Here is a 27740-nt window from a genome sequence, read left to right as displayed (position 1 = left end):
TAGACCTTTAACAAGTATTGTCCGAAATCCCCTAAGACTACTCCCACCGAAACTCGGTAAAGCGATTGTTCCGGGATAAGGTTTCAGCCGCCCGAGCCAGCCCGCGAGCCGGTGTCTCCGGCAGCCTCCTCCGCCCCAGCGCTGCTCTGCCGGGCCCGGGGGCGGGGCCAGGCGCCGAGGGGGCGTGGCCCAGCCCGGAGGCGGGTTCGGGGAGATCCAGGAGGCGGAAGTTCCCGCAGGCCGGCGAGGGGGACGGCGCACGCACCGCGAGACACTTGTCAGCGCTCGTCTGAGGCAGAGGCAGCGCCGAGCCGGAGCCGAGGTGAGTGGCTGCTGCCGGGGACGCGCTCTCCGATCCGCGGGGAGGAGGGATAGAAGTGGTGGCTGAGCGCAGAGCGCTAGGAGGGAAGCCACCGGAGAAGAAGGAGGGGTGCGCGTCGCACGGGGGGCGGTTTCTCAGGTGTTTTCTCGGCGCAGAGCGGGTGAGGTAGGAGGCGGCTGAGGTGGGGAGAGGAGCGCCCCGGGAGCGGAGCGCGGGAATTCCTTGAGCCCGTGCCGGCCGGGGCGAGCGTGGCAGAGCCCGGGGGCGGGAGCGAGGCGCCGGTCCGCTGTCCGAGAAGCGGAGGGCGGGCGCGGAAGGGCTCCGGGACACCCCCGCGCCACCGTCGGGCCGGCTGCCCGGCGTCGCCAGGAACCGACCTTGGCGCTCTTGTACACCGACGTCTTGCTCTAACCTCCTAGGGGCTTAAGGAGGAAGCGGGACCCAACGGGAAAAGTGTGATGTTTTTATTTGTTTGCTCTCAGTACACTGAGAAGCAAGTATTTCCTCCCCAGATGTTTACAGTTGTGTAACCTGTTTCGGAAAAGCTTTCGTGCGTCCAGAAATAAAGATCATTAAAACAAAAATGACTGTCATGAGCTCTGGATTTATTAATACTTGCGTGCATGTAGGGGTTTTCGTGCCTTTGGTAAGATTGACAATAACTGGAAAAAGGAAGGGCGTGTGGACAGGGCAGAGCTTGGAAAGAAAATTCGTAGCTGCGCTGGGCAGGGCAGGTCTAGGGTGTGATCGCCAGATCCGATCCCAGGTCCGCCTTCCTGACCGTGAGGACGTCTGAACCCGCCTGCCACGGAAACAGCCTGCTCCGGAGCCTTATTTGGCAAACAGGGCTAGGCGTGAACCTTCTGCTGGGAAACTGTTTCGTCGGGCGCCTTCATCCTGTGCCTGTGGCTTTGGTTCTTCTGCTCTACCTCCATCATCTCTCTAATCTGGGGAAAAAGAATCTCAAGCTACTTTTTTTTTAGTTTCAGGCTCTTCTTATTCAACTCATCACGAGTTCTCCACTCCTCCCCCTCCCACCTACCAAAGAAGCTGGGATAGAAGTGTAGGAAATACCAAGCTTTCTTCCGTAATAATAAAGCAAAGACATTGTTTAGATTTTCTCTAAAAGAAAACACAAAAATTCCAATATTTTCCATGCTTTTGAAAGCAGAGTAAGCTGCTCACTATTTCTTGCCTGTTGGGTATTTTCAGAATGGTTTGGGCACTAATAACCAGATGATTTTCAAGGAGACTTGGAAAAGGCCAATAATAATATTGCCATTGCTTAGGGATCTGAATATTTGAAGGCAAATGAATTCTGAATGAAGCTAGCAGAAGGAGAGAACTAAAGAAAGGAAAACACTGATTCTGTAGTGTGCCTGTGACCGGCCAGTGCTAGAAATTTTAGTAGCAAATAGAGAAATCAGGAAGGGAGCCCAAAGTAAAGGGAACTTGCATGTACAAGGGTTGATACAGAAATGAAATACATGTTCTTGTAGGAACAATGGGGCCAGGGGAAGCTGAACCCAACTTTTACATTCTTCCTGTCCCAAGTTAAGGATTAAAGAAGACGTCTGGCTGCCTGTGAAATACCAGTTGGCTTTACATGCTTCTGATTTAAATTGTGTGCTGATATCAAAACAGTTTTTCTCTCCTAGATCTACGAAAATCTCTTCATTACAGCAGGAAAACAAATTAATTGTGTGGCTCTTTAGTACCTTCCTACTCCTCTTTTTCATGTATCGTAGTTGTTTGACTTCTGGCTTAGCCTTTAGGTCTTTCTAGTGCCCTGCATCTTTTCAGTAGTGGAGTAACATTATTGCAGAGTAATACAGTGTACTACTGTGTCAGTGGAAAGGCACATTTAATTCCTAGGTAGATGCTGTACAGATTGCCACTGATCTGATTTTTTTGTAAGAATCAGACTTATTTGAAAGTTTCGCCTCATGTTCCTTTTATGAGAAGAAGGAATCTGTTTGCTTTTAATGTACTCAGTGGCTCGAATATCTGCATCTGTCACTATGAATTTGGTGTGGTGGCATAGAAATTTTGAATGGGTTAAACAAATGCGAAACACTTTAAGAGAGCTAATATAAAGTGATCATTTGGTTAAACAACTCAGATTATCCCAGAAGAACATTTTAAACAGCCTTTAAAAAAAGTTTTTAAAATTATGCATATTCTATTATATTTTTAATATTTTTCAAAGAAGGAACTATTATATTCCTTAGTATTCTACTGAAAAAAATAAATCCCCATTCCTCCCAAGCTCTCCACCCACATAAAGCCACATAACAACCAATACCAATCTTCGAGTCATATTTTTTTGTGCTGTAATTATTTTGTTGTATAAAAGTACTACCATGAGAGTCATTGTAAGCACACCAAAACACAGGGAGAAGAAAATAACAAAACCCTGAAACATTTATTCTTTTCTAAAACTCCATTCAGTTGACTACATTAAGATTAGCTTTGCACTCCTATCATGTTTCTTATTCATCATGTAGTAGATGGTTACTTTAAGGAGGTGTGTGTATAAAGTAAAAGCAGTAAATTCTAACTAAAATAGTACTGTGCTAGAGTATTCCCTATCATTGACTATGCGAAGAGAAAGTATACAAGTGTGGAAAATATCGTATTCCTATGGGAGCAAATACAAATTGTAGTTAATGACTGAAGAGAATAGTTTTGTGCATTAAAAAACATTTTATTTTAAAGACTTCAGTATTTGGAACGGGAGTATATTGATTTGCAGTCCCTTTCTTATGTTAGAGTAACTTAGAACTTAAGTAAGCGAAATTGAAGTACTTTTGCTAACTGAATGCATGAAGGCATGAGGTGGAGAGAAGAGCAGCATCATTTTGAATTAAACATGGAATAAAATCTTGTTCTTTCCTATATACATATACATAAAGGAGTGTTATAAAGTTCTTTAAGTCCGCGTGCAAGGACACACAAAATTGGATAGAGAAATAATAGTCCAACATGGAATTTTTACAGTGTAGAAATTGACATTAGTGTAGAAGTTGTGTATTAGCTCATATTCTTAGGCTGAGAATTTAATATTGACTTGTATCTTCTATAGTTTCTCCTCAAAAAACAGCACAGAACATAATTTAGGTGGTGTTATATTAACCAAACCCACTGCTGGCGAGTCGATTTTGACTCGTAGTGACCCTGTAGGACAGAGTAGGACTGCCCCATGGACTTTCCAAGGAGTTGATTCTGACTCATAGCAACCTGATAGCACAGAGTTGAACTGCCCGATAGGGTTTCCAAGGAGCGGCTGGTGGTTTTGAACTGCTAACCTTTTGGTTAGCAGCCAAACTCTCAACTACTGCGCCACCGGGGCTTCAATCTTTATGGAAGCAGACTGCCACATCTTTCTCCTACGGAGTGGCTGGTGGGTTCGAACCACCCACCTATTGGTTAGCAGCTGAGCGCTTTAACTGCTGTACTATTTGGGCTCTGGTTTTATATTAAATACATTTAAATATGTAATAGGGTTTCAAATAAACACTTTTGTTAACCATCTAATTTTCTTTCAGTTTCTTTTATCTTCTGGGACTGGACTTTGAGCCGTTAGAACCATGAGCAACTACAGTGTGTCCTTGGTTGGCCCAGCTCCTTGGGGTTTCCGGCTGCAAGGTGGCAAGGATTTCAACATGCCTCTGACTATCTCCAGTGTAAGCATACTTTACAGATTCCGTTACAGATGTTCATTCAGTGGTCCTGGAAACCTCAGGACTGAGTTACCAGATTCACCGTCTGTCTGTCTGTGGGACTTCATGTCAGGAGGAGAAATGTTAGCAGTTTCAATTTAGCTTATTTTTAGTTTCTCCCCGTCTTATCAGTAATGAAATGGAGGAACATTTATTTAGGGATCAGGTTCCAAATCTTTGAACTGTCACTAATTTGGAGAATTCTCTGGACCTTAGTTTCTTCATGTTAGAAGATTGCACTATAGGATTTTCACAGTCCCTTGCAGCTCCAAAAATTGCTTATCAAAAGCTGTTGATCAATATTGAATAAAATAGTTATTTTTGCTGTTGTTTCCTGAGCTCACTTTCTGATGGCAGCGATAGTGAACTGAAAAGTGGTAAAAAGTTACTTACCTTTGCAGAGGAAATGAAGGGCTTGGATCTCTAGCTAGATAAAAAATAGCATGAACAATTAAGATTTGGCTATTTACCTCCTTATGGATTTCATTTGACTGTATTCTTTGTATATATTTTAGGGATAAGTTTTCATGATGATGATACTGTTGAAGGGGTTAATTATAGCTTCCATTTGTTAAGGCTTGGCTATATGTCAGGCACCGTTTCACATTCGCATCCCTAGTAGGTAATTATTGCCATTAGTTGTATAACATTCCAGAGATCTTCTAACTGTATATTCAAATAAATATGAATATCTATTTTTTTCCTGCTCAAATGGTAGCATATTATACACATTGTTTTATACTTTGGTTTTTTTCTTCAACAATTTACCTTGGAGAATTTTCCATTTTAATATATATAGTTTTTTTTTTTTTTTTAAACAGTTGTATAGTACTGTACAGATGTAGTGTTTATTTAACCAATCCCCTGTTGAAGGGCATTTATAATGTTTTCAGTGTTGCTATTACAAGCAATGCTACAGTGAATACTGTATGTGTGTGTGAGTGTGTGTATACACATGTGAAAATATGTAAATATGTCATTTTATAGGTTGTACCAATTTTGTTCAATGGATGAAAATATCTGTTCACCCCAAAGCCTCATCAACAAACTTCTCTATTTTTGCCAAGTGCTTTAAATGCATCATGTCATTTAATTCTGACAACTAATAGTGGTATTATTCCCATTATACAGAACTGTGTAGAGAGCTCTCATGGCTAGATGGAAGAGCTGGCTTTCAACCAGTTATGCTATGTCACCTGCCTAATAATTCACTTTATCTTAGATTTGGTACATTGTTTTCCTAATCAGATATTTAGAGGGTCATTGTTTTGTTTAATGATGTGATATATGTGTTATGGCTTCTTACAGTGTATGTATTCAACTTGACTTTGAAAGATTAAAAATAAGTTTGTAAAACCAAAAACCAAACCCAGTGCCGTCCAGTTGATTCCGACTCATAGCGACCCTATAGGACAGTAGAGCTGCCCTGTAGAGTTTCCAAGGAGCGCCTGGCGGATTTGAACTGCCAACCCTTTGGTTAGCACCCTTAGCACTTAACCACTATGCCACCAGGGTTTCCAATAAGTTTGTAGCACCTATATATTCCTTTTAAAATGCAGATCCCATTTTGTACTGATGTTTTCCTCTTTTCTTGGCTGTGGGTTTTTTAAATGGTTATCTTTAATTTATCACCAATTTCTGTCTTGATTCCAGTTAATCAGATTTTGTGAGGAGATCTGTCTGTGATCCAGCCTGCAAGTTTTAAGACTTTTCATAGTTGGATGAAATTTTAAATATACAGCATCCATATGAAAATATTTCTTGTGATTTATTCCTGTTTGAGGGAGGCAGTTATTTTTTTGTCCTACTGAAGATCTACTAGGAAAAGGGACAAAACAGTATTTGAATATTGTCTGTTTTTTATGTTTTGTTGATATTATTTTATATTGTTTTAACTAAACTACCTTATTTAAATAAACTACCTTATTATAATTGACTAAAGAAAGTTACTGTTTAGTGTGAATACTTTCATTTTTGTTTGAAAACTTCCAGAAACAAATCGACACCTAAATGAAGCACACTTAACTGTCACTTTGTTGTTTGGTGATAAAATGCAAATGAAATGGGTAAATTTTGTAGTATCTTGCCTTTACCAGAATTTTATATGCTTCAACTCCCTGGCAGACAATTTGAGGAGCTAGCACCATGTTGTGATGCTGATACAACAGAACACTGTGTACATACATACTTGCCCTCCCCTGGCACAGAAGAAATGCCTTCCTTGTGTAGACAGAGTGCTAATTAAAGGATTTTGAACATACTGATTAAAAGAGACTACGGTAACAAAGCTGCTGAGTTATTTCTGTTCTCTTACAAAAGTCTCAGCCATCTACTGTGACCTTTTTGGGCCTTGTGCAGTGGGGCATGCAATTCATACTGGACTAGAGAGGATGGGAAGGGGAGGGGAGAAGAGAAGGGAATGTTGGCTCAACTGTGCTGCTAGGCCGTTGGCCTTTCATTGTAGTTATTTTTAACCCCTTGTGTAGCTCAGTTTAAACATGCTTGGTAACGTTGCCTAATAAAGATTTGTGCCTAGTAACTGATTTGTGTTGTTGTAGTAAAGATTACTCATGTTATGTAAGTTTTTAACTTAGATATTCTCATGTTAATTAGTTCTGTGGTTATGCTTACACTGGCTTCATTATGTAGAATTATTGGGTACTTTTCAGAGGTTATTAGATTCTTCAATTAATAGTATCAAACAGTTAAAATCTGAAGCATGGTTTATTACATGTACTTTAATGATTCTCTTATTTTAATAATGCCTATGAAGTGCTTAGCAAAGTTTGGCACATAGTATTTCTTCAAATTTTATCTTTTACAATAATAATATAAAGCTGATATGAAAAAAAATTACTTAGAGACCTGAAATGTTAAGTACCCCATAGTTGTAAGGGAACATAGCAGTTATATTTTTTTACTTAGTCTGTCGAAATTGAAAAAGAAAAGAAAATGGAAAGTTTTTGCTTTGCTAGGAACTTATATTTTTATGTTTAGAGTTCAAAAGTATGAAAATTTTTCCTGTGGGCAAGTATTATTATATTGAACTCCAAAGAGCTGTTTACATTCCTTTACGTTAGAACTCTGTGGTATCAGATGTATTTTGAAATAAATAAGCCATTTTGGCCAGGACTTGGAAATTCTTTTTTCTTGACATTTTGTTGCAGGAACATTTGAATATGCTGAGTATGACTTGTATCTTAAAGCATACAAGCTATAAAATGTTAACATTTTGCTCAAATTTGGGTATCTATATTGAATGAATTTTGGCAGTTTTTACAGACTTTGAAAGATCTTCAGATTGCTGTTACTGCATGATCACATATCATTGTCTCCAATTTCCTATCCTTAGAGTTGCTGGCTACAGAGTTTGTAGGCTGCTTTTTTACGACCCTATATTTATGGAATTGCCCTGAAGCTGTGGAATGTGGGGATAGGTTTCATTGTAGCAGTTTGGGTGTTTTGGTTTTTGCCAGCATATTTTTTGAGAAGAAGTAGGCTTATTGTGTAATTCAAGACCATACTTTGTCAAATTGATACTCGTCATGATGGAATTCTAAGAAGAATTACATATTTGTGAGTAATACCTTTAAGAACAACATCCTAAGATTGAAATATTTTGCTGTGTGTTATTTTCTGATCTTTGATCTAAGAGATTTTTTCTTAACTTTAAGTATTTGGATTTCTTGAAGAAGACCTCCTAATTCTCTGTAAACACATTTTTAAGAAGTCCTTAGCAGATAAGAATGAGGTCACAGTTTTAATACCCAAATAATAGTGACTTTGATGCTCAGGAGTTAAGAGAGGATAAGTTGTCAAACAAGCTCAGACAAAATTTCAATTAGATTTGAAAAGCAGAAGAGATTTATCATTTTCCGTAGTATGGAGCTCTGTTTGGAGTATAACACAGAACAGAGAAAAAACTGTGTAACACTTTGCCGTGCATTCATTCATTCAGCAGTTATAGAAATACTTCCCAGAAGCCATTGAAGAAGATACAAAATATTGGGGAGTGCAAAGGTTGGGAAGAAAAGAAATAAGGACAGTACTAGACAACATCAAAAGACCTGTCAAGGCAATATTTGATGAAATGCCAAAGATACAGAGAAGTGTTTTCTAGTTTCATTGGACATAAGTCTTTGGTGTTTGTGGGAGTTGGGTTCCTATAGGAGGAATTAATTAAATTGGTCCTTGAAGGATGAAATTGAACACCTCAAAGTTAGCATTTCTCTGTGTTGGTTTTTAGTACATAGCGAAGACTAAGACTCTTCTTGCTATTGCTTTGCTTGACTCTGAGTAAAGTTGTGAGTACAGTTGAGTGATTCTCCAGGCAGGCCAGCTGCAGAGTTTCTCTCCTGGAGGAGGACAGAAAGAGACTTTCAGTGCCCTCAAACTGAAATGGGAGAACCATCCTACCTTGAATAAATGGGCCCATTGTTAAAGTTAAGCTGTTGAGTATTTTCTTTTGCATTCCCTCTCAACTACCCTGTCATTTTGCCAAGCTAGCAAGTTAATAATTTACTTTGTGTGACTACATAATGTATATTTCACATGTACGTTCATGCTCTGCTTTTAAAATATTAATTACCTTTTGTGTGGGGCTCAGAGACCTATCTTTTCCTGTGTGGCGGTTTGCTATCATTTGTGGTCACAAGGGTCAAGAAACTCAAGACAATTCTAAATATATTTCTCTGGTCTGTAAAGAAATGAAAATCTTATCAGCATATTTTACTACAAATGAATAGTTTTAGAAAAAAGGGGCATGCTTATTTAGAGTTTATTAAATGTTGGGTATATTTGGGAAGTTATTTGTTAAGAAGAATTTTACTGGTATGCAGAACTTTTGTGTCTGACAGAAGAAACAATACTGTAGGATTTGGGTGCAGTAAAAATAGCACTTTAGATCTAAGTAAAGATTTCACACATGAAATACCCATGATTTAGATATAATACCTACTTAACTGAGCATATTGAGGTCTGTGGGTTTATTTTCAGTTATTTTTGATAATTTGCAGACAAAGAACTTGTCTTTATGATGGTTGTTGGTCAGGCTGCATGTGAATTTACAGTTAATCAATTGTCTTTATAACATCCTGTTTGCAGTAGTTCTTACCAGTTTCAGGTATGCCATAGGACCAGTCAGTCATGTGCTTTTCCTCCAGTTAAAACAGCACACAGGAGAAATCTAACTCTATTTAGTTAATCTAGAAGCAAACATTGCTCTAGATGAGAAAAAGGTTGTTACTTTGGTGTCTTATAAGGGATGATTATTTTTCAGCTTTTATAGGTGAGACTCTAGGCCTTTTTTTCAATTTTTAAAATACAGAAGTATTGAGTATATAATATAAAACATGACAGTGAGATACAAGCATGTGAAATACTAATATATGCATGCATTTGCAAATAAATGATATAATAATGGGAGTGAAAAGAAAAAAACACTAATTCAAGCAATTAGTGAGCATTGGCCAAACTGACCACTAATTCTTTAGGTATTCTAAGTGTAGAGCCACCGTGTAGCCCTATGGGGAACACAGGTTTTTTTTTTTTTTAAATTAACAGAGGGAAAATCTCTTTTCTAGCATCAATACTTGGCTTGTATTAAGAGTATTTAATAAAATATTTATGAATGGATGAGGGAGACAAGAATTGATTAGGGTTTAAAGTTAGGTTTGGAAGAATTTTTTATAATACTTGATAAAGCTGAATTTCTCAAATGTTATGCTTGTTTCCCCACTTCCCCCATCTTGCTCACCTTATTTATTTTTCCTTGTTGTTGCATGCATTAGTGGAGTGACCTACCCTTCAGTAAATACTCAGATTTCTTTAACAGTTGTTGTTGTCACCCATTTTGTGTGATGATTACTGAAACAAAGGTCATCAACCTTATTGGTATTTAGTATTCCTGGCAGGATTAAGCAGTTGGAGCCAATGTCCCTGTTAGGCCTAAATGGAGGAGAGTAAAATGAACTGGGAACATTAACAGGAGGAGATGAAAAAGTTAGATGGAAGGAGAAAAGAAAGAGGCAATTTTCAAAAGTCCGTAATAGGAAGAGCTATTTATTGAGTCAAGTTTGGTACTTAAGAAATCTTCCGGCTTAAACTCTTCACTCCTCTGCCCTTTTAAAGTTTTTTATTTATTTTTTTATTTTTCCTTTTTTTTAGGTAAGATTCATATGGTTGGAAATTCAAAAGACATAATAGGGTATACAGGGGAAGAGTCTCCTATTGCCCTGCCATTCATTACCTCTTCAAGGAAGCAACCAGTGTTAGCAGTTCCTTGTGGATACTTCCAGAGATAATCTATATGGAGATATATATAAAAAACCCACTGCCGTCGAGTCGATTCCAACTCATAGCGACCCTATAGGACAGAGTAGAACTGCCCTGTAGAGTTTCCAAGGAGCGCCTGGTGAATTTGAACTGCAGACCTTTTGGTTAGCAGCCATAGCACTTAAACTACTATGCCACCAGGGTTTCCAAGGAGATATACATATATGTATATATGTGTGTGTGTGTATATATATGTATATAGGTACATAGACTTACTTTTTGGCATTTTCTTTTTTCACTTAACATCAGTTCTTTTCATTTGCAGCTACTTTGTATTCCACAGTTTGGATTTATCATAATGGATAGATATTGACATAATTAGGTCATTTCTAATCTTAAAAAAAACACCCAGTTGCCGTCGAGGCACTTCTGAATCATAGCAACTAGTCTTTTGCTCTTACTGACAGGGCTGCAGTGCACGTTTTGCACATATGTGTATTTGTAGGGTAAATTCCTAGAAATGGATTTGCTGTGTCAAAAGGATTGTGTGTATTTGTAATTTTTATTATATTGCCAAATTATAGAGATACTCCTACCCACAATAAGAGAATGCCTGTCTGTCCATACCTGTGTTAGCACATGTTTCAATAGACTTTGATTTTTTCCAATCAGATGGGCTAGTTTCCAACTTTCTCCTTTTTATGGGGCTTCATCACATGTAGTCTACCTAAGATTCTCTACATTCTAAGTGGTTCATTGTTTTCCATTTTGCATGAGAATATATGAGATGAAAGTGTACTTAAGTGATGACATTAATTTCTTGGAGACACTATTTTTAATTTTTTTCATATAGAGCTTTGGTTAATAGTTATCTCTATCATTTGTTTCCTACTTCTGAACACGTTCCCTCTTTTGTTAAATTATTTTACTTCCAATTACATGGTAAAAGATGTTTTTATGAAAAAAAAGCCTTTTTTTTTTGTGAAACAGTTTTCTGCATAGTGCCTTATAGAGTTTCTGAAAAATTAAGCATATCACATTTAATGGATCAAAGTTATTACCTTTGCATTTTCTCCAGTAGCCTGATGTATTGCGTAGTTTCAAATCTCTTTCTTCTCTAGTTACCGTTATCTGATGTGACAAAGAGGCTGATGATGATGAGGTGTTTGATATGGTCCTGGGACATGATGAAGTTCACCCTTATGAGTCTTACCTCATTGTCATTACTGACATTTTTTAGCCAGTGGGGTTTAACTGATGTCACAGATTTATAGAGTTCCATAGCATTGTGAAGGCATGCTCATGTTTCGGCATAATATACTTCTTCATTATAAAAACAAACAAACAAACAAACCCAGTGCTATCGATTCTGACTCATAGCAACCCTACAGGACAGAGTAGAGCTGCCCCATAGAGTTTCCAAGGAGCGCCTGGCGGATTTGAACTGCTGACCATTTGGTTAGCAGCTGTAGCTCCTAACCACTACACCACCAGGGTTTCCTTCTTCATTATACCCAGGTTTAAATAGCAGAATGTATTTGTTGGTAACTGTGGTGGCAAAAAAGAGTGAGCATGCCAGGGATGTTTGTGTTTTATGTAGTTAAAGTTGAAGGAAGGAGGACTATCCCTTTAGTGTATCACTGTAAAGTTTTAAATGTGGTAAGACTTGGGAGCTAGATAAGGATTTACACCATTAATATGAGTCTTTGAATTCTGTGAATTGTTAGACACTTCTTTCTGGTGTCTGGAAATTGATTTAACCATGCCTACCTTACTTCATGATAATTTTTCTGGGTAAATTTTGATTTACCAGAACAGGAAGTGCTTCCTAGTTTAATGACGTTAATGGCTGATTGTCATTTACAGTTGAATCAGTCAGGGCTTTAAGTGTTGTGATACCTCAGCTTTTAGGATTCAGTTACGAACCCAATATTTTTCAAATCATTCCTGAGGTAGTTATCTGCTCTACCATATTAACTTTTAGAGATGATGGAAATTAAACCATTTAGTAAAGTTGCATAATGCCAGCCAGAGGAGATTGTGGTTGGGTTCTGAAAGTAATTTTCTTGTTGAGACAAGATACTGGAGTACAGATCTTCTTTAGGAAAAAAAAGTCTAGGACCCCAAGACATGTTCCAGAGAAAGAAGTTTATATGTAAATACAAGCAGTTTTACATGTGTAATTTTCATGATTTTGGCCATTCTTTTGAAGTATCTCTATTCTTCTAACTTCCAAATATTTTACAAGTGGTTCTTTTGATCTTTTCATACTAGATATTTTTGTTTCATTTATATGTTCCTCTCCCATTCTGGACAATTCTAGTTAGTTGACATCCAGTTCTCAGAGTAAATACTTTGATGTTTTAGCAGACAAGGGTGTTTCCAAATATTGCCATGGCTTATCCCCTCTTAGGCTGGTTCCTCATCCTCCGGCTGGCACCTTGCCCAGCCAGATATTCTGAAATACTACCATTAATAAATTTCTGCCCTGTTCAAGAAGTGTAAGGGCTTTCCTTTATCTGTTGAGTTGTTGCTTAACAACTATGTCTGGCATTCAAAGCTTGCATATAAATCGACCCACATTATACAATTCAGTGTATGGTCCACTAATGCCCATTTTGAACCTGAAGCCTCAGTCTCTTTATTCTTTTTTTCCGCATGCTACTTTTACTGAACCATCCCTAAAGCCTCACACATCCTTCAAGACATAACTCATGTAGCAGGTGCTTCTTGAAGTGTTTGACCACTTTAGGTCAGTTGATTTTCCGTTCTTCTGGAAGTCTGTATTAAGTAAAATAATAATAATAAAAATATGCCAATATTTATTGAATCCTCATTATTGGCTAGGCTCTGTTCTAGATGCCTTGCACATTTCAATTGTTTAATCCTCACAACTCCTCTATGAGGAAGTACAATTCTAAATCTCTGATTTATACATGAAGAGCCTGGGGACCGAGAAATTAAGTAACATGTCCAAAGTTGCCCAGCTAGTAATTGGTTAGGGTCAGAATTTGAAATCAGTTCAGCTGAGTAGTGACAATGCTTTTAATCATGATACTCTGTTTCCTGAGAATAGATGACAGCCTTCACTAGGGACAGCCAAGTGTATGTGTGTGCATTTCTTAAAGAGAGAATAAATGCTATTGAAAGACTTTTAAATATCAGAGTAACTGAGATTATTCAGGAAAAGAAAAAAATCACTGATTTTCAAACGGACCGTCAGAATCATCAGTGAGCTTTTAAAAATGTCAATTCTAAGGCCTTGCCCAACACTTTGAATCACGAATGTATAGGGAATCTGTAGAATCTACTATTTTTAACATGCTTTTTCTGTTTCTTGAGCCAGTTGTGTTCTGTATTGTACATTTGCCTTTTTTAAAAAAATATTTTTATTTTGCAGATTTCGATACTTAGATCATTTCAGCAAAAAAAATTTAAGGCTAAATTACTTAGAATCTGAACTTTCATTGACTAAATAATATGACATACTTGCTTTTCCCCAACCACCAGTCTTTTTCCACTTTTCAGAGTTCAGTTACCATTGATCAAGCCCTTTTCAGAAAAAATGGTAGTTTTAGTAATATATGACAACAGACTTAGTTCTGTTGGTGATACTGTAAGTACTTTTGTGACAAATAAAAGATTTGGAGGACTTTGAAGTTGGTATCATATGTGAATATTAAATTTACCAAAGACTTCTGGAGGAATTCTTGGTTATACTAGATTTTGTTTTAAACCTCATGACTAACGTAAAATGATAACCTTTAAGTTGAAAAGAACTAAATTACCGTATGATCTTTTTAAGGCCATGGACCAGAGACCAGGTCACCTTTTTGGTGTCCACATTAGATTTCACAATAATATATTTTAAGTAAACATAAATAGAGGAATTTTCCAGTTTTCCATTTGCCATCCAATTGATTTCAACTCATGGTGATCCTGTGTGTTGCAGAGTAGAACTGTGTCCATAAGGTTTCCAAGGCTGTGACCTTTCAGAAGCAGATCATCAGGCCCTTTTTTGAGGAGCCTCTGATGGGGTTTACACCACCAACCTTTTCGTTGTAGTCGGGTGCTTAACTGCGTGCACCACCCAGGGACTCCTAAATAGGTCATTTCTGTTGTTAAATCATGAACCTGTAGCAGAAAGTAAACCTGCACTGTGGGTCTTATTTGGAATTCCCAATACATGTTCAATAAATACTGATTGATCATTATAATGATAACAGAGGATAAATGGGCAAACTGGATTGTAATTGCTATCAGGTTTCTTTTCTGTTCTTGTTAATGTCCATGATTTATAGTGAGAATTAATTGATGAAACGTTTTGGTTTTCTTTATTTTTAAACTGAATCAGGGTTTCAGTTTCTAGGAAACGTCCCAGAGGTTATATTGTGTGATACCACCCTGCCTCCAGGTACAGTCTTCTATGTGTCAGCCAGAATTTGCTCTCTCTATATTTGACCCAATGGTTCTACTTCTGTCCTTTAGTGTCATGCACAACAAAGGGTAAGCCTCTCTCACATTACAGCCTTTCAAATACATGTATGAGTTATATTTCCCTTTGAGTCGTGTGGATATTCTGTAGGAAACTATTTCTTCAAATATCCCTCTCATGACAGTTTGCCTCTCTTTACCAGCCTGAGTGTTTGGCATTGAAAGTAATTTAGTTTTTAAATTGATGTATGACTCTCAGAACTGAGCCTAGCACTCAGATATGTTAAGACCAATCTGTAAGTATAACTATTAACAGAAGTAAACTAATTTTTGCCAGGTTAGAAGCAATGGGCTTGATGGAGCTCACACTTTTTTTCTCTATACTTCTATACTGTTTGAGATTTATAGTATGTATCTCTTTTGTTTAAAAAGAGAAACAAAGCAAAACCTATCTTACACTCATTATGCCTGCAAACTCAGGCTTGTTTGGGCATATATGGAGGTTGGGAGAGTGTAAGACGGGCACCTGTTTGTGTGTGTGTGCTATTTGCATAAAAGATTAAGGAGCTTCATGGGAAGGAATTCAGGAGAGAGATAAATGAGGTATATTCAAGCTTAGTCCTTAAAAAACTTATCATTATTTTTATTATTTTTAGGAGAGGTGGATAAATTCTTGGTACAGCAGGGTATATGTCCTCTTGTGCCATCTTTTGGCTCTGCCCTTCTGAAGGACTCATGTCAGAGTTGTGAGAGAAGGTGTTAATCATCATGTATTTATTGATCTGTTACTATGTACTAGATCTTGGGCAAAGAGGGCGTCTCTCCCATTTCTGACATAAGTGCACATAGAATATAATATGGGCTGTAAGAAGGAGCTGGGACACAGGAGAGGACATACATGTAATCAGCTTTAGGAGAGGAAAAGACCACAGTGATGTGTGTGTTGACCGTACAGCCTCTGTTAGGCTAGCAGGAACTTCTAGACTGGAATCTGTAAAGGCCATGGGGGTGACACAGAAGTAGCAGTGGCTAAAAGAATTTACTTTATCTACATCTGTGGATGGAGTCATTTATTCATTATTTTTATTGAACACCTGCTATGTGCTCAGTACTGTTCTAGACGCTGAACATACAGAAGTAAGCAAAACAAAGTCCTTAGGGTTGTAATCCTTATATTCTTGTAAGGGATTTGATAATTCACAAGTAAATAAATAAGCAGTGTAATTTAATTAGGTGATGTAATAGTGATTGGGGGAAGAGGATGAGTGTCTCAGGGTAAGAGTTTTACTTTAGATTGAATGGCCAAGGAAGGACCTCCTGATTGAATTGGCGACATTGATTTAAGATTACGAAAGCAGTCATGGGATGAACTAGGGGAACAGCATTCTAGGCATAGAGAAAACAAGTACAAAGGCCTTGAAACAGGAGAGAGTTCGGTGTGTTCAGAGAGTAGAAAGGAGGCCAGTGTGCAGGAGTACAGAGAGGAAGGAGGAGAACTGAGTGAAATGAGGGCCGGTAGGTGTGTCTAGTGCCACAATGAAAGATAAGGCGGTAAATGGTAGTGAGAAAGAGAACATTAGGCCATGGTGGGACAACCCCCAGGGGATTTGAGAGGGATTCTGGCTCCTATGGATTAGAGCTAAGCTAGAGAAAGTGAGTTTCATTACTATTGTTATGGTCACATCTACAGGCTGTTTATTGTGTTTTGTAAATTGGTGTTGATGGAAATTCCAGGGGAAGAATTCCAAAAATTTTTTGAGCAAAGGAATAAGAATATAGCCTTCCAAGGTGACTACTTGTAAAGAAAACACTTATTTATATATGTTTGTTTCAAGAATTTATAACACATAATTATTGTTTTGCATTGTTACTTGTACACTGATGACATTTTTAAAAAAAATTATGTTCATTTGAATTTTATATTTTCACTGTAAGAAGCAGCATGTTTTCCAGATGGCTTCTGTTTTTATTTCCTTGTGATGTTATGACCTTTTCTACTTTAATAAAGAAATGTTGCGTACACATTCTGGAGTTGTTTACAAATTGTGCTGGTAACTCATTTGTTAGAGTCAGCCTCAAAGGAAAAGTGGGTGTTAGGATGTTTATTCTATGTGAGATCAGTTGAACTGAAAAAAGATTTTAAATGTGTCTATTTTTAAAAAGTATGTTTTAGCGTATTGATTGGTTACATATACCCAGTGCCAAGAATTGTGTTTTGCGACCTTTTTTTTATTTCAAGTAGAGGGAGTTTACAAGATTTAATATTTTTTTTTATTTCTGAGCCTATCAGAGAGGTCATTTGATTAGGGTTAGCGTCTAATAAGAGAAGGCTGACAGTTGACACTTCAATAAATTCAGACTTTTTGTGTCTAAGACATTGTTAATGGATAGAAGTATCATTAATATCTTATAGGTGTAGGTCTGCAGTAGTAAATCACAGTGTCTTACTTCATACTTTATATTGAAGGTCAGCTTTTTATAAATTCAGGGAAAGGGTGAGTTGTCTTATACATTTTGCAGTATGTTTGCAAAATAATGCTTTACAGCCTACTTGGGAGTTATCCGTATTACATAAATTTTCTTTTTGATAAAATAATACACTAACCCTGTTGGCACAGTGGTTAAGAGCTTGGCTGTTAACCAAAAGGTCAGCGGTTCAAATCCACCAGCAGTTCCTTGGAAACCTATGGGCAGTTGTACTCTGTCCTATAGGGTTGCTATGAGTCAGAACCAACCTGAGGGCACCTAAAAACAACAATGTATGAAAATATTATTTTACATATAGTTTTCTCACTGATTTTAAATTAAGATTTAAAGTAATCTAACAGTAATTTCTAGCCTTAAAAGGATAAAACCAGGCACCTGTGATTATATAACAACAAATGGTTAAACATCTGTGTATATTTTATATTGATTTTTTTTTTGCCCATCTTCAGGGCTTGTATTTTCTCCCAGTGTACCATTTAGGAATTTATATTAGTGCACTATGCTCTACATGCTGTTTGATGTAGTTATTACACCTGTGTAGAATACCTGTGTGTAAATCCTGGCTCTACAGTTTACCAGCTGTATATTTTTGGACAGATTACCTAACTCTGAACCCCAGATTCTTCAGCTGTCAAATGGGGGTAAAACAGTATTTACACAATAGGATTGTTGAGAGAATTAAATAGTTTGACACATATAAAGTTCTTGGAACAGTGTATAACATACAACGAATCTTAGGTTAGTAACAATGATAAAGACTACCTTACAGTAATGAATACTAATAATATCTAGTTGAGACAGTTTTAAAGCTACTATTGAAATCATATTTCTAGATCTTAGGTAACATCATCATCTAAATTCAATTCTGCTTTGCTTTTTTGTGTGTCTTTATATAGGGTTCTTTTAGAAGCACCCTTCTCAGTACACACATACATGTACATATGCATACACCTTGCAGTTTGAATTGAATTAGTTCAGGAAGTATCTTCTTTATAGTAGGTGCATAGTAAATATTTGTTGAGTAAGTGGGCCATTTCCTTCTTCCGTCTGTCATGGGAGAGATTTGAGAGGAGAGTTGGCCCCAGTAGTACTTCCAGTTTAGACATTCTTTCCTCAGTGACTGTGGTTTACTATGGTTTTGTTTTATTTTTTTATCTTTTAAAGTGGCATGATAAACTCTTCATTGAGAGAGGCAGTTGCTCTAGGGACAATTTTTCTTCTCCAGTGAAGGATAAATTTGATTGTAAGAGGGAATATATAATCAGAATGTAGACTGGGCAGGCTAAACGATGTGTCCACCATTTGCACTTTCTTTTCAGGAGTTTTTTGCAACATCAACAGCTTTTGCTTGTAGGTCTCTGTGCTTCTTACCATGCTATCCTCCTTCTTCAGCCACAGCTGGCTGGACCTGGGATAGCTGCCTGACCAAATTTAGCCATCTATAGACAAAATTTATGTGGTCATGCAATTTATAGACTCTCTGAATTTTACAAAATATAAAATTGAATGACTCTGAACTTCAGGTATACAAGTAAGTATAAATTATTTCTGCTCGTTCTTTGATTCATTTACTCATTCCCAAATATTTACTGAACATCTGTTACGTACCAGACACTGTTAGGCACTAGGGATGCAGCAGTGAATAAAGCAAAGTCTGTGCTGCCTCAGACCTATATTTTGGGGGGTAAAGAAGAGACAATAAGCAAGTAAAAATGACTGATGGAATGATATGGGGCAAAACAAAAGGAGTCATAGCAAAAGGGAGTGGCAGTTGAAGAGGGGTTACTAATTTATATAAGGTGAGCAAATAAGGCCTCACAGAGAAGTGACGTATGAGCAGAGATATGGATAAAGTGGGGCAAAGGGTAAAGACCCTGAGATGAGTGTTTGGTTGGCGTGCTCACGGAACAGAGAGAGCTGAACGAGAGAGAGTAGACAGAATGGGGGCGGGGGGGAGTGGTAGGAGAGGATTGTAGAGAATTAAGCTGAGTTATTTCCCAAGATTAATCATTAAAACCTCATAGTATGGTTAGTTGATTGCACAGTAGCATTTTGACCTTAGATTAAGATATTTTTACATAGTGAGAGTTTCTTGGTTTGTTTTTGGAACACAGTAAATATTTTCTTGAAGTTTGAAAAGAACTGATGTGCAGTGTTGTTTCATTGATTACTGATACTAATTTTTAATAGTATTTGACATTTAAAGGTTGTAAATATTGGCATTTGTATATTTGGTACTGTTTGTTTATATGTAAGAAAGGTAATAGGTTATGAGAGGAGAGATTAAATATATAATTCAGTGATAATAACTTTTATGGAAGGGTGACTACTTAGTTAATTTCATTGCCTTCATTCTTAGAATAACACTCACTTTATAAAGTGAGGTAAAGTAAAATTATTTTTGTTATTACTCTACGATTTTGGCTTTATCTTTTTTAGCTTGAAAAGTAAAGGCTTAGAAATTTTGCTACCTGTTGGGTACTTGCTAAAGTAATCTGCAGAATATTAGAGGCATATGTAAAATGCCTTAGTCTGTTTAGAGCACTGTTAAATAAGATTTGAAGAGGCGGGCTTTTTTTTTTTTTGCCATTTCAACATTTTTTACATGTGCAATTAAAACCAAAAACCAAACGCATTGCTGTCGAGTTGATTCCGACTCATAGCAACCCTATAGAACAGAGTAGAACTGCCCCATAGTTTCCAAGGAGCACCTGGTGGATTCAAACTGCTGACCTTTTGGTTAGCAGCTGTAGCACTTAACCACTATGCTACCAGGGTTACTTGTGCAAATAAGTGACATTAATTATGTTTATCATGTTATGCAGCCATCACCACTGTCCATTTCTAAATTTTCCACTTGCACTTAACAGAAGCTCAGTGCCCCCTAAGCAGTGACTTCCTTTTTCACCCTCCCTCGCACTCCTGATATCCATCAATACACTTTGGCCTCTATACATTTGCCCATTCTAGATATTTCATGTAAATGCGATCATACGGTATTTGTGTTTTTTGTGACTGACTGATTTCATTCAGCGTAATGTTTTCAGGGTTCATCCGTGTTGTAGCATGGATCAGGATGTCATTTGTCTTTATGGCTGCATGATATTCCATTGTATATGTGTACCACATTTTGCTTATTCATTCATCTGCTAGTGGATGTTTAGGTTGTTTCTACCTTTCGGCTATTGTGAATATTGGTGTACAAGTATCTATTAGCAGTCCTAGTTTAAATTCTTTTTGGTACAGGCCAACCAACCAGCCCACTGTTGTTGAGTCGATTCTGACTCATAGCAACCTCATAGGTTTCCAAGTCTGTAAATCTCTACAGAAGCAGAGTGCCACGTCTTTCTCCTATGGAGCTGCTAGTGGTTTTGACCTTTTGGTTAGCACTTGAATGCTTTAACCACTGTGCCACTAAGGCTTCTTTGGATACAGGCAGTTCCCAGGTTATGAATCTCTGACTTATGGGCAACTCATACTTGCCCTTAAATGATATGTAAATTTGCCCTCACTTTGAAACAATTGAACTAACCCCTACTCAACAAATTTCTCATCACAATCACCTTCACTTGCTCCACGTGCAGCTTTGAAATCATTGAAAAAGCTTTGAGCCTTTTCTTGCACTAAAGTAAGGCTAAATAAGAACCATGTGCACCTGTTCCGATTTACCTACAAATTTCTTTTTAGATGAATGTTTACAGAGCAAATTAGTTTCTCATTAAACAATTAATACACATGTTGTTTTGTGACATTGGTTGCCAAGCCCATGATGTGTCAGCACTCTCCCCTTCTTGACTCTGGTTTCCCCATTACCGGCTTTCCTGTCCCCTCCTGCCTTTACATCCTCGCTCCTGGGCTGGTGTGCCCATTTAGACCTACAAATTCTTAAAGACACGCTAAGAAATGGATCTCGTTTGTAATCTGAGAACTGCCTGTATATACTTAAGATTGGGATTGCTGGATCATATGGTATTTCTGTATTTAACTTTTTGAGAAAGAGCCAAACCATTTTCCACATTGTCTGTACCATTTTACGATCCCACCAGCAATGGATGAGAGTTCCAGTTTCTCCACGTTTACCATCATTTCTTGTTTTCCGTTTTTTAAATCATTGCCGTCTTGGTGAAGTGATAGCTCATTGTGGTTTTGATTTACATATCCCTAATAGTTGTTGGAGCCCTGGTGGCATAGTGGTTAAGAGCTTGGCTGCTAACTAGGAGGTCGGCAGGTCAAGTCCACCAGCCATTCCTTGGAAACCCAATGGGGCAATTCTGTTGTGTCCTTTAGGGTTGCTGTGAGTTGGAACTGACTCAGTGACCCCTAACAACAAATACTGTTGATGTTTAGCATCTTTTCATGTGCTCATTGGCCATTTGTATTTCTTCTTTGGCCAAATGTCTCTTCTAGTCCTTTGCTCATTTTTTGATTGGGTTGTTTGTCTTTTTGTTGTTAAGTTGTAGAAATTCTTTATATGTCCTGGATATTAAACCCTTATCAAATATATACCAAAAGCAAAAATCAAACCCGTTGCCATTGAGTTGATTTCGACTTACAGCGACCCTATAGGACAGAGCAGAACTGCCCATAGGGTTTCTAAGGAGCGGCTGATGGATTCAAACTGCCAATTTTTGATTAGCAACCATAACTCTTAACCACTGCGCCACCAGGGCTCCCTATCAAATATATGTGGTTCCCCAATTTTTTTCCCCAATCTGTAGGCTTTCTCTTCACTTTGTTGATAAAGTCCTTTGATGCACAAAAGTGTTTAATTTTGATGAAATCCCATTTTTCTATTTTGTCTTTTGTTGCTCATAGTTTTGATGTCATATCTAAAAATCCATTGTTAAAAACTAGGTCCTGAAACATTTTACCTATGTTTTCTTCTAAGAGTTTTATGATTTTAGTTCTTACCATTTAAGTTCTTGATCCATTTTGAGTTACTTTTCACATATGACATGAGGTATGGGTCCAGCTTTAGTCTTTTCATGTGGAAATCAGGTGTTTTCCCCCATTGGATGGACTTAGCACCTGTTCTGAAAACCAGCTGACAATAGATGTATGGGTTTATTTCTGGATTCTCAATTCTGTTTCATTGGTCTGATGTCTGTCATAATGTCAGTAGCAGACTGTTTTGATTAATGTAGCTTTCCTACATTATTCTTTTTTTTCAAGGTTGCTTTGGCTATTTGGGGCCCCCTGTAGTTCCATGGAAACCCTGGTGGCGTAGTGGTTATGGGCTACAGCTGTTAACCAAAAGGTCGGCAGTTCAAATCCACCAGGCACTCCTTGGAAACTATGAGGGCAGTTCTGCTCTGTCCTGTAGGGTTGCTGTGAGTCAAAATCAGTTCGTCGGCAATGGGTTTTTTTTTGTTGTTTGTTTGTTTTGGTGTGTTGTTCCATATAAATTTGAGGATTGGCGTTTCCATTTCTGCAAAGAAAGCTGTTGGAATTTTGATTAGGATTGTCTTTGAAAGTGCGTTTTAAGTTTAACTTGTAGAAGGTGTTTCCTGGGAAGATTTGGACTTGTTACAATGGATCATTAAAACACTTTATTTACCCTTGGTCTGAATGTCTTTTTGAAGTCATCTAACCTACCTGGTAAACTAGTAACCACAGTTCAATTGTCTTGGCTTCTGCTATAGTCACTAGATTGCGCTTCTGTTGAAATTTCAAATAAAAGTAACTGAACATTTTCCTGGGGCAGGGCAGTTTTTCCAAAGTATGTTTATTATCGTCATTAAACCTTAATTCCTTTAAGACTTCGGTTTTATTATCTCTAGACAATTGTCTAAGTTATCTCAATTAAAAGTTTCATAATCAGTGAAACGGCTCCCTTTCTCTTTTGCCTGAGGAGAGGTATGAAACCTTATAAACAGAAATTGTTTCATCAAAGGAGATTGCTATATAGAGGAGGGATTTATTCTAATGGAGAGTTACTTTTTAAATTCATTTTAATGGTAATGCTTCAAACATAACACACATGATGTGCTTCTCTAGAATTGACAACAAATAATTGTTTTTCATTGATTTGGTGAAGGAAGTATTTGCTTCAACAAAGTTTGGAAGTTTATTTAGCTGCCTGTTTAAATGAGGTTTTGTGTTTGTTTGGTTTTTAATAATTCAGGTCTTTGCAAAGGCAGGAGACTTGAGTTTCATGGTCAGATTTGCCCTCCCCCAGAAATGATGATTTTTATTTGCATTAAGGTCCATCCTTTTAAAACTTGAAGTGATTTTTTAAAAAGAAGAATATTTAAGATAAAAATGAGTAGGTGAAAAAAAACGCATTTTAAACTGCGGGATTCTGTTTTTTTAAATTCATCACATAAATAATACATTCAGGACAATACAAATTGATGAGCTTTAAAACCCTTGTTATGTCTTTTAGATATTACATATATTACAGATACACAAATACACATAAAATTTTTTTTTTCTTGAAGCTGCAAAAGAAATTTTAAGAGCACTTAGACAAGAATGAGTAGGCAGAAAATTATTACTGAATTTTACTTGAAATTGAGGGAATTAAAATTTAACCTCAAAGATTGGTGTAGTTATCATAACATAATTTTTTTAATTGAACAAGTTTACAGGAAATAGCCTCTGTATTTAAAGACAGTGTAACTTTTTTATCACAATTGGCAAACAAAACCTCCCAGTTTGATGGCTTTAAGGCAGTTCAATTCTGCCTTCTCATAAACAAACACACACACACACAACGTATATATTTAATGTATATTACACCCAGATAAATAACTGTTAGGTAACCCTTAATCTTGAACTAAATATCCTAAGTGAAAACATGCCTACATCTCATGAGTATGAAGTTTGGGTATACTTGACAATTTAATAACTGTTTAACACTTTGAAGGCTGATTCTCTCCACATTGGATGGTGGACAAATATAGATATCATACACATGGGAAAGCCAATGTGGTGTTTCATTCCAGACCATGTGGAATTATCCCCTTTGTAGTTTTGTAATACATTATTTCTGCTTGGATGCCATTTAAAATTCCAGTATATTGAATTTTTTAACTTGGGTGAATAAGAGTGTCATTTTGTGTTATAGGTAACCCAAATCTCTTCTCCTACTTAAAAATACAGTCTGAAAAGTTATTATATTTTAATAAGGTTCAGTCTCTCTTTCTTCCTCTCTCTTTTGTAAATAGTAATTTACAATAATCTTGTTTTCAAAAGGAAATATTACTTTCTTATAATCAAAAGTAATTAAATCTACTTTTCATTATAAGAATTTTAAATGCATTCCAATTGAAACTGCGTAGAAAACAACAACAAAAATTAAACACATACACATCTGAAATATATAGAAAACTACTATGGACATTTTGGTAAATATCTTTAAAAGCAGACACTTCATTGATGTTCTTCATGTTAACAATATATCTTTGGATTTGCTCCCATCATCAGCATATAAAGACATTTTCTTGTTGTATATTGTTCCACAGTGTTAATCCCATACTTAAATTTTTAGAGTTTATATGTTATAGTTTAAAGGAGATAGCAACAAATACAGGGATACAGAGGCAGGATCTCATAATACTTAGGAGCATGGACTTTGAAGTCAGCCATTGTGGGCTCAAATCACAATACCGATAGTTTATTTTGACTTTGAGCAATTTATAGAACTTCTCTGGGTCTCTGTTTCCTCAATTGTAAAATAGAGTTATTAACAGTGTACTTGCTTTGTAAGGTTGCTGTGAAGATGAATTAAGGTCATAGTTTTGAAGCACTGGAACATAACCTGGCGAAGAGTGTATGAAGTATAAACTGTTTTTCTTGTTAGGAATGTTACGTTTGTTAATATTTCAATATGGAGGTATGTTTCAAGCGCCACTCCCCTCCCTGCTTCTGTTCCCCATCTCTTCAAAGATTGTGCGTTATATTGCTTCCAGCCTGTTAGATGGAGGTGTGGGGTGGGGGAGGGCGGTGTAGAAAGAAGGTTTTGGGTTTCAGAGACCTGGGTAGAGTTACTGTTTGCAGTAATCCATGCTCTTCTGGCCCTATTGCCTTTGGCGTATCTTGGGTGGCCTTTGACTATAACTGCTTTAAGTAGAGCCAGCCCTACTGTGCCCTAGAACCTGGGGAATTATTGGTTCTCAACCCAGGGCCAGTAAAAAGGTAATTTAATATGAGTTGGTGAATTTTGGCATAAGTCTAGCCTGGAGACGCACTCTGTAATCTTACTGAACAGTTTCTTGATTTGTGTGTTTAAGCGTTCTTAAAACATTAAAAGTGGCGTGTGTTGTCTGAGAGACGCTTCCTTATTTGGGATTGGTCTGTTCGATTTCTCAGTGTTTATAGGTTTAAAAAAAAAGTTGTAATTTGGAGGAAAAAAGTCAGGGTGTGGCTTCTAGTTTTTTATTTTAAAATTGTTCTAAAAAAAGATCTGGAATAGAAGAAATGTAATGATATATTAAAATTTTAAGAAAATTTGGCCTATGGATGTATATATTTGTAAAATTTTATTTTAATATAGTCTTCTATGAATTCCTTAAAATCAGTGAGAAGTTATTAATCAAGCAAATCTATATTCTACTTGGCTATGAAGTCCTTAAAATCAGTAAAGTTATTAATCAAGAAAACCTATATTCTACATGGCTTCATTTCTTTTGTTAGTATAAATTTTAAATAATATTTAACTTTGTGACAATTAGTTATCGTGCCTGTTTCACTTTTGATAGCAAGTGAGGCACTTGAGGAGTTAAAAAAAGTTATGATGTTCAGTACAGTATAGTTTAGTTTCGTATAGTATTTCAACTATACCAGATCATGGTGAGGCCCAGTAGGGCTTGAAATGATAGGCCATGAGCAGGAGGAAGTCTGATTTTCAGGTTTCCGTATAAAACTTTCCTGTCTTTCACCAGCTTTTAAGTTTTTCCTGCTCCTGAAGAATGCCACTAGGAAAAGGGGTAAGAAGGGAAAAGTTAAGAGTTTGGGAGGAGGCCAGAGCTAAAGCTCATGAATAGTGGGTTACAGTATCAGCAATCGTCTTTAATTAATTAAATTTGTTGTTGTTGGATACTACTGCTTTTACTCACTATCATGACTTTCTAGATAAATCTGGACCACTGAGGATATATATAAATATCATTAGTGTTAAGTGGTTCCTGAACATGGAGAATTAATACATCTTAATTTTCTGTTTTAATGTTCTTTCCTAGAAAAGTAAAACCCTGTAAGCATAATTTCGGATTATCTACCTCTTCTGTTGAAATCTACCATTTAGGTCTTGAACGGGGAGCTAAATGAGTCAAAGCCCAGTCAGAAAAAACAGAAACACTCTAGGTATTTTTTACAGAGAAAATTTTAACACAAGGAGTTAGTAAAACAGGCTTTGGTAGAGCTGAGAATCCAAACGGTATGGTGGGGGAGCCTAGAGATAAGCAGTAGCAGGAAACCATTGCCATCTTTAGCGTTAAGAGTGACAAGAGGAGGATGTGATGTTACCAGAGCCTGGAAGCTGGGGAGATCTGGCAGGAGCTCAAACTGCAGAGGGGGCTGCCTGCTCAGAGCTGGGAACACAGATACAGCTGCTGACCGACAGAGGTGGGACAATGGAGGGGATGCAGAAAGGGAGAGAATTACCAAGGCCTTTTCCCTCCTATCCTGTAGGCCTCTGCCATCACCTCCTTCATTTGTGAGACCTATGCAGAAGCCAGAAAGCAAGGGAACCTGGAGAATATAGTTCCCTGCCATAGAGAGGGCACAGAAGGATAGAGAATGGGCCTGAGAGCAAATAGACAAATGACCAGCGCAAAAACTAAAAAGAATGTTGATTTTTTTGGAACTGATAATGCTAGTGCTTTCATATTCTAAGACATTTCTCCTATGGCTCCAAAACCAACCAATTGCTGTCGAGTCGATTCCGACTCATAGCGACCAGGATCCCGTATAAGCTAAAATTAATTAAGATGTAAATAATTTCATACGACAATATTTTCAATGTTTGTAAACAGTTTAAAAACCTTTCAGAGTTAAAAAAAATTCCAATTCACTAATTGTCATATATCTATGTCATAAATTTTGTATTTCGCATCCACCCAGCGATGCCTTCAAAAAAAGGCCTGGTGATCTTCTGCTGAAAAATCAGCCATTGTACACCCTGGTGAGCACAGTTCTACTCTGACACACGTGGGATTGCTGACGGCAGTTGGCTTACTTTGCCAAATGTGTGTAACCTGTATTTTTAAGATACCCTTACAAAAAAAATTTTTTTTTTTTTTTGTGGCGCAGTGGTTAAGTATTTGACTGTTAACTGAAAGGTAGGTGGTTTGAACTCACCAGCAGCTCTGTGGGAGAAAGATGTGACTGTCTGCTCCCCTTTTGGTTTTCTAACTCCAGCTCTTTCACATTTCATTATAATAATTTAGATTCATGTAATTTTTTAGGCCCAAAGAAGTTTAGTTGGTTTTCTAGTTACACCAAGTAACTACTTACCCAGTAAGTGGCATACTAGGACTAGAACTCAGGCAGCCAACTGT

The 27740-nt window shown here is 37.3% G+C and overlaps 1 protein-coding gene across 8 annotated transcripts in view; it reads left to right on the top strand.

The window, feature by feature from the left end:
* The first annotated feature begins 230 nt into the window (after positions 1–230).
* The window catches only part of PDLIM5 (PDZ and LIM domain 5), a 247339-nt gene continuing 219829 nt past the window's right edge, over positions 231–27740 (top strand). For all 8 annotated transcript variants that reach the window (XM_064285529.1, XM_064285528.1, XM_064285533.1 and 5 more), the window contains exons 1-2: positions 231–322; positions 3871–4008. In XM_064285529.1, coding sequence (XP_064141599.1) covers positions 3913–4008 — 96 coding nt within the window. In that variant the 5' untranslated portion in view covers positions 231–322; positions 3871–3912. The remainder of the gene's footprint in view (positions 323–3870; positions 4009–27740) is intronic.

The sequence above is a fragment of the Loxodonta africana genome, chromosome 5 (assembly GCF_030014295.1).
Source record: "Loxodonta africana isolate mLoxAfr1 chromosome 5, mLoxAfr1.hap2, whole genome shotgun sequence".
Classification (NCBI taxonomy): Eukaryota; Metazoa; Chordata; class Mammalia; order Proboscidea; family Elephantidae; genus Loxodonta; species Loxodonta africana.
This window is presented reverse-complemented; position numbering and strand designations above follow the sequence as displayed.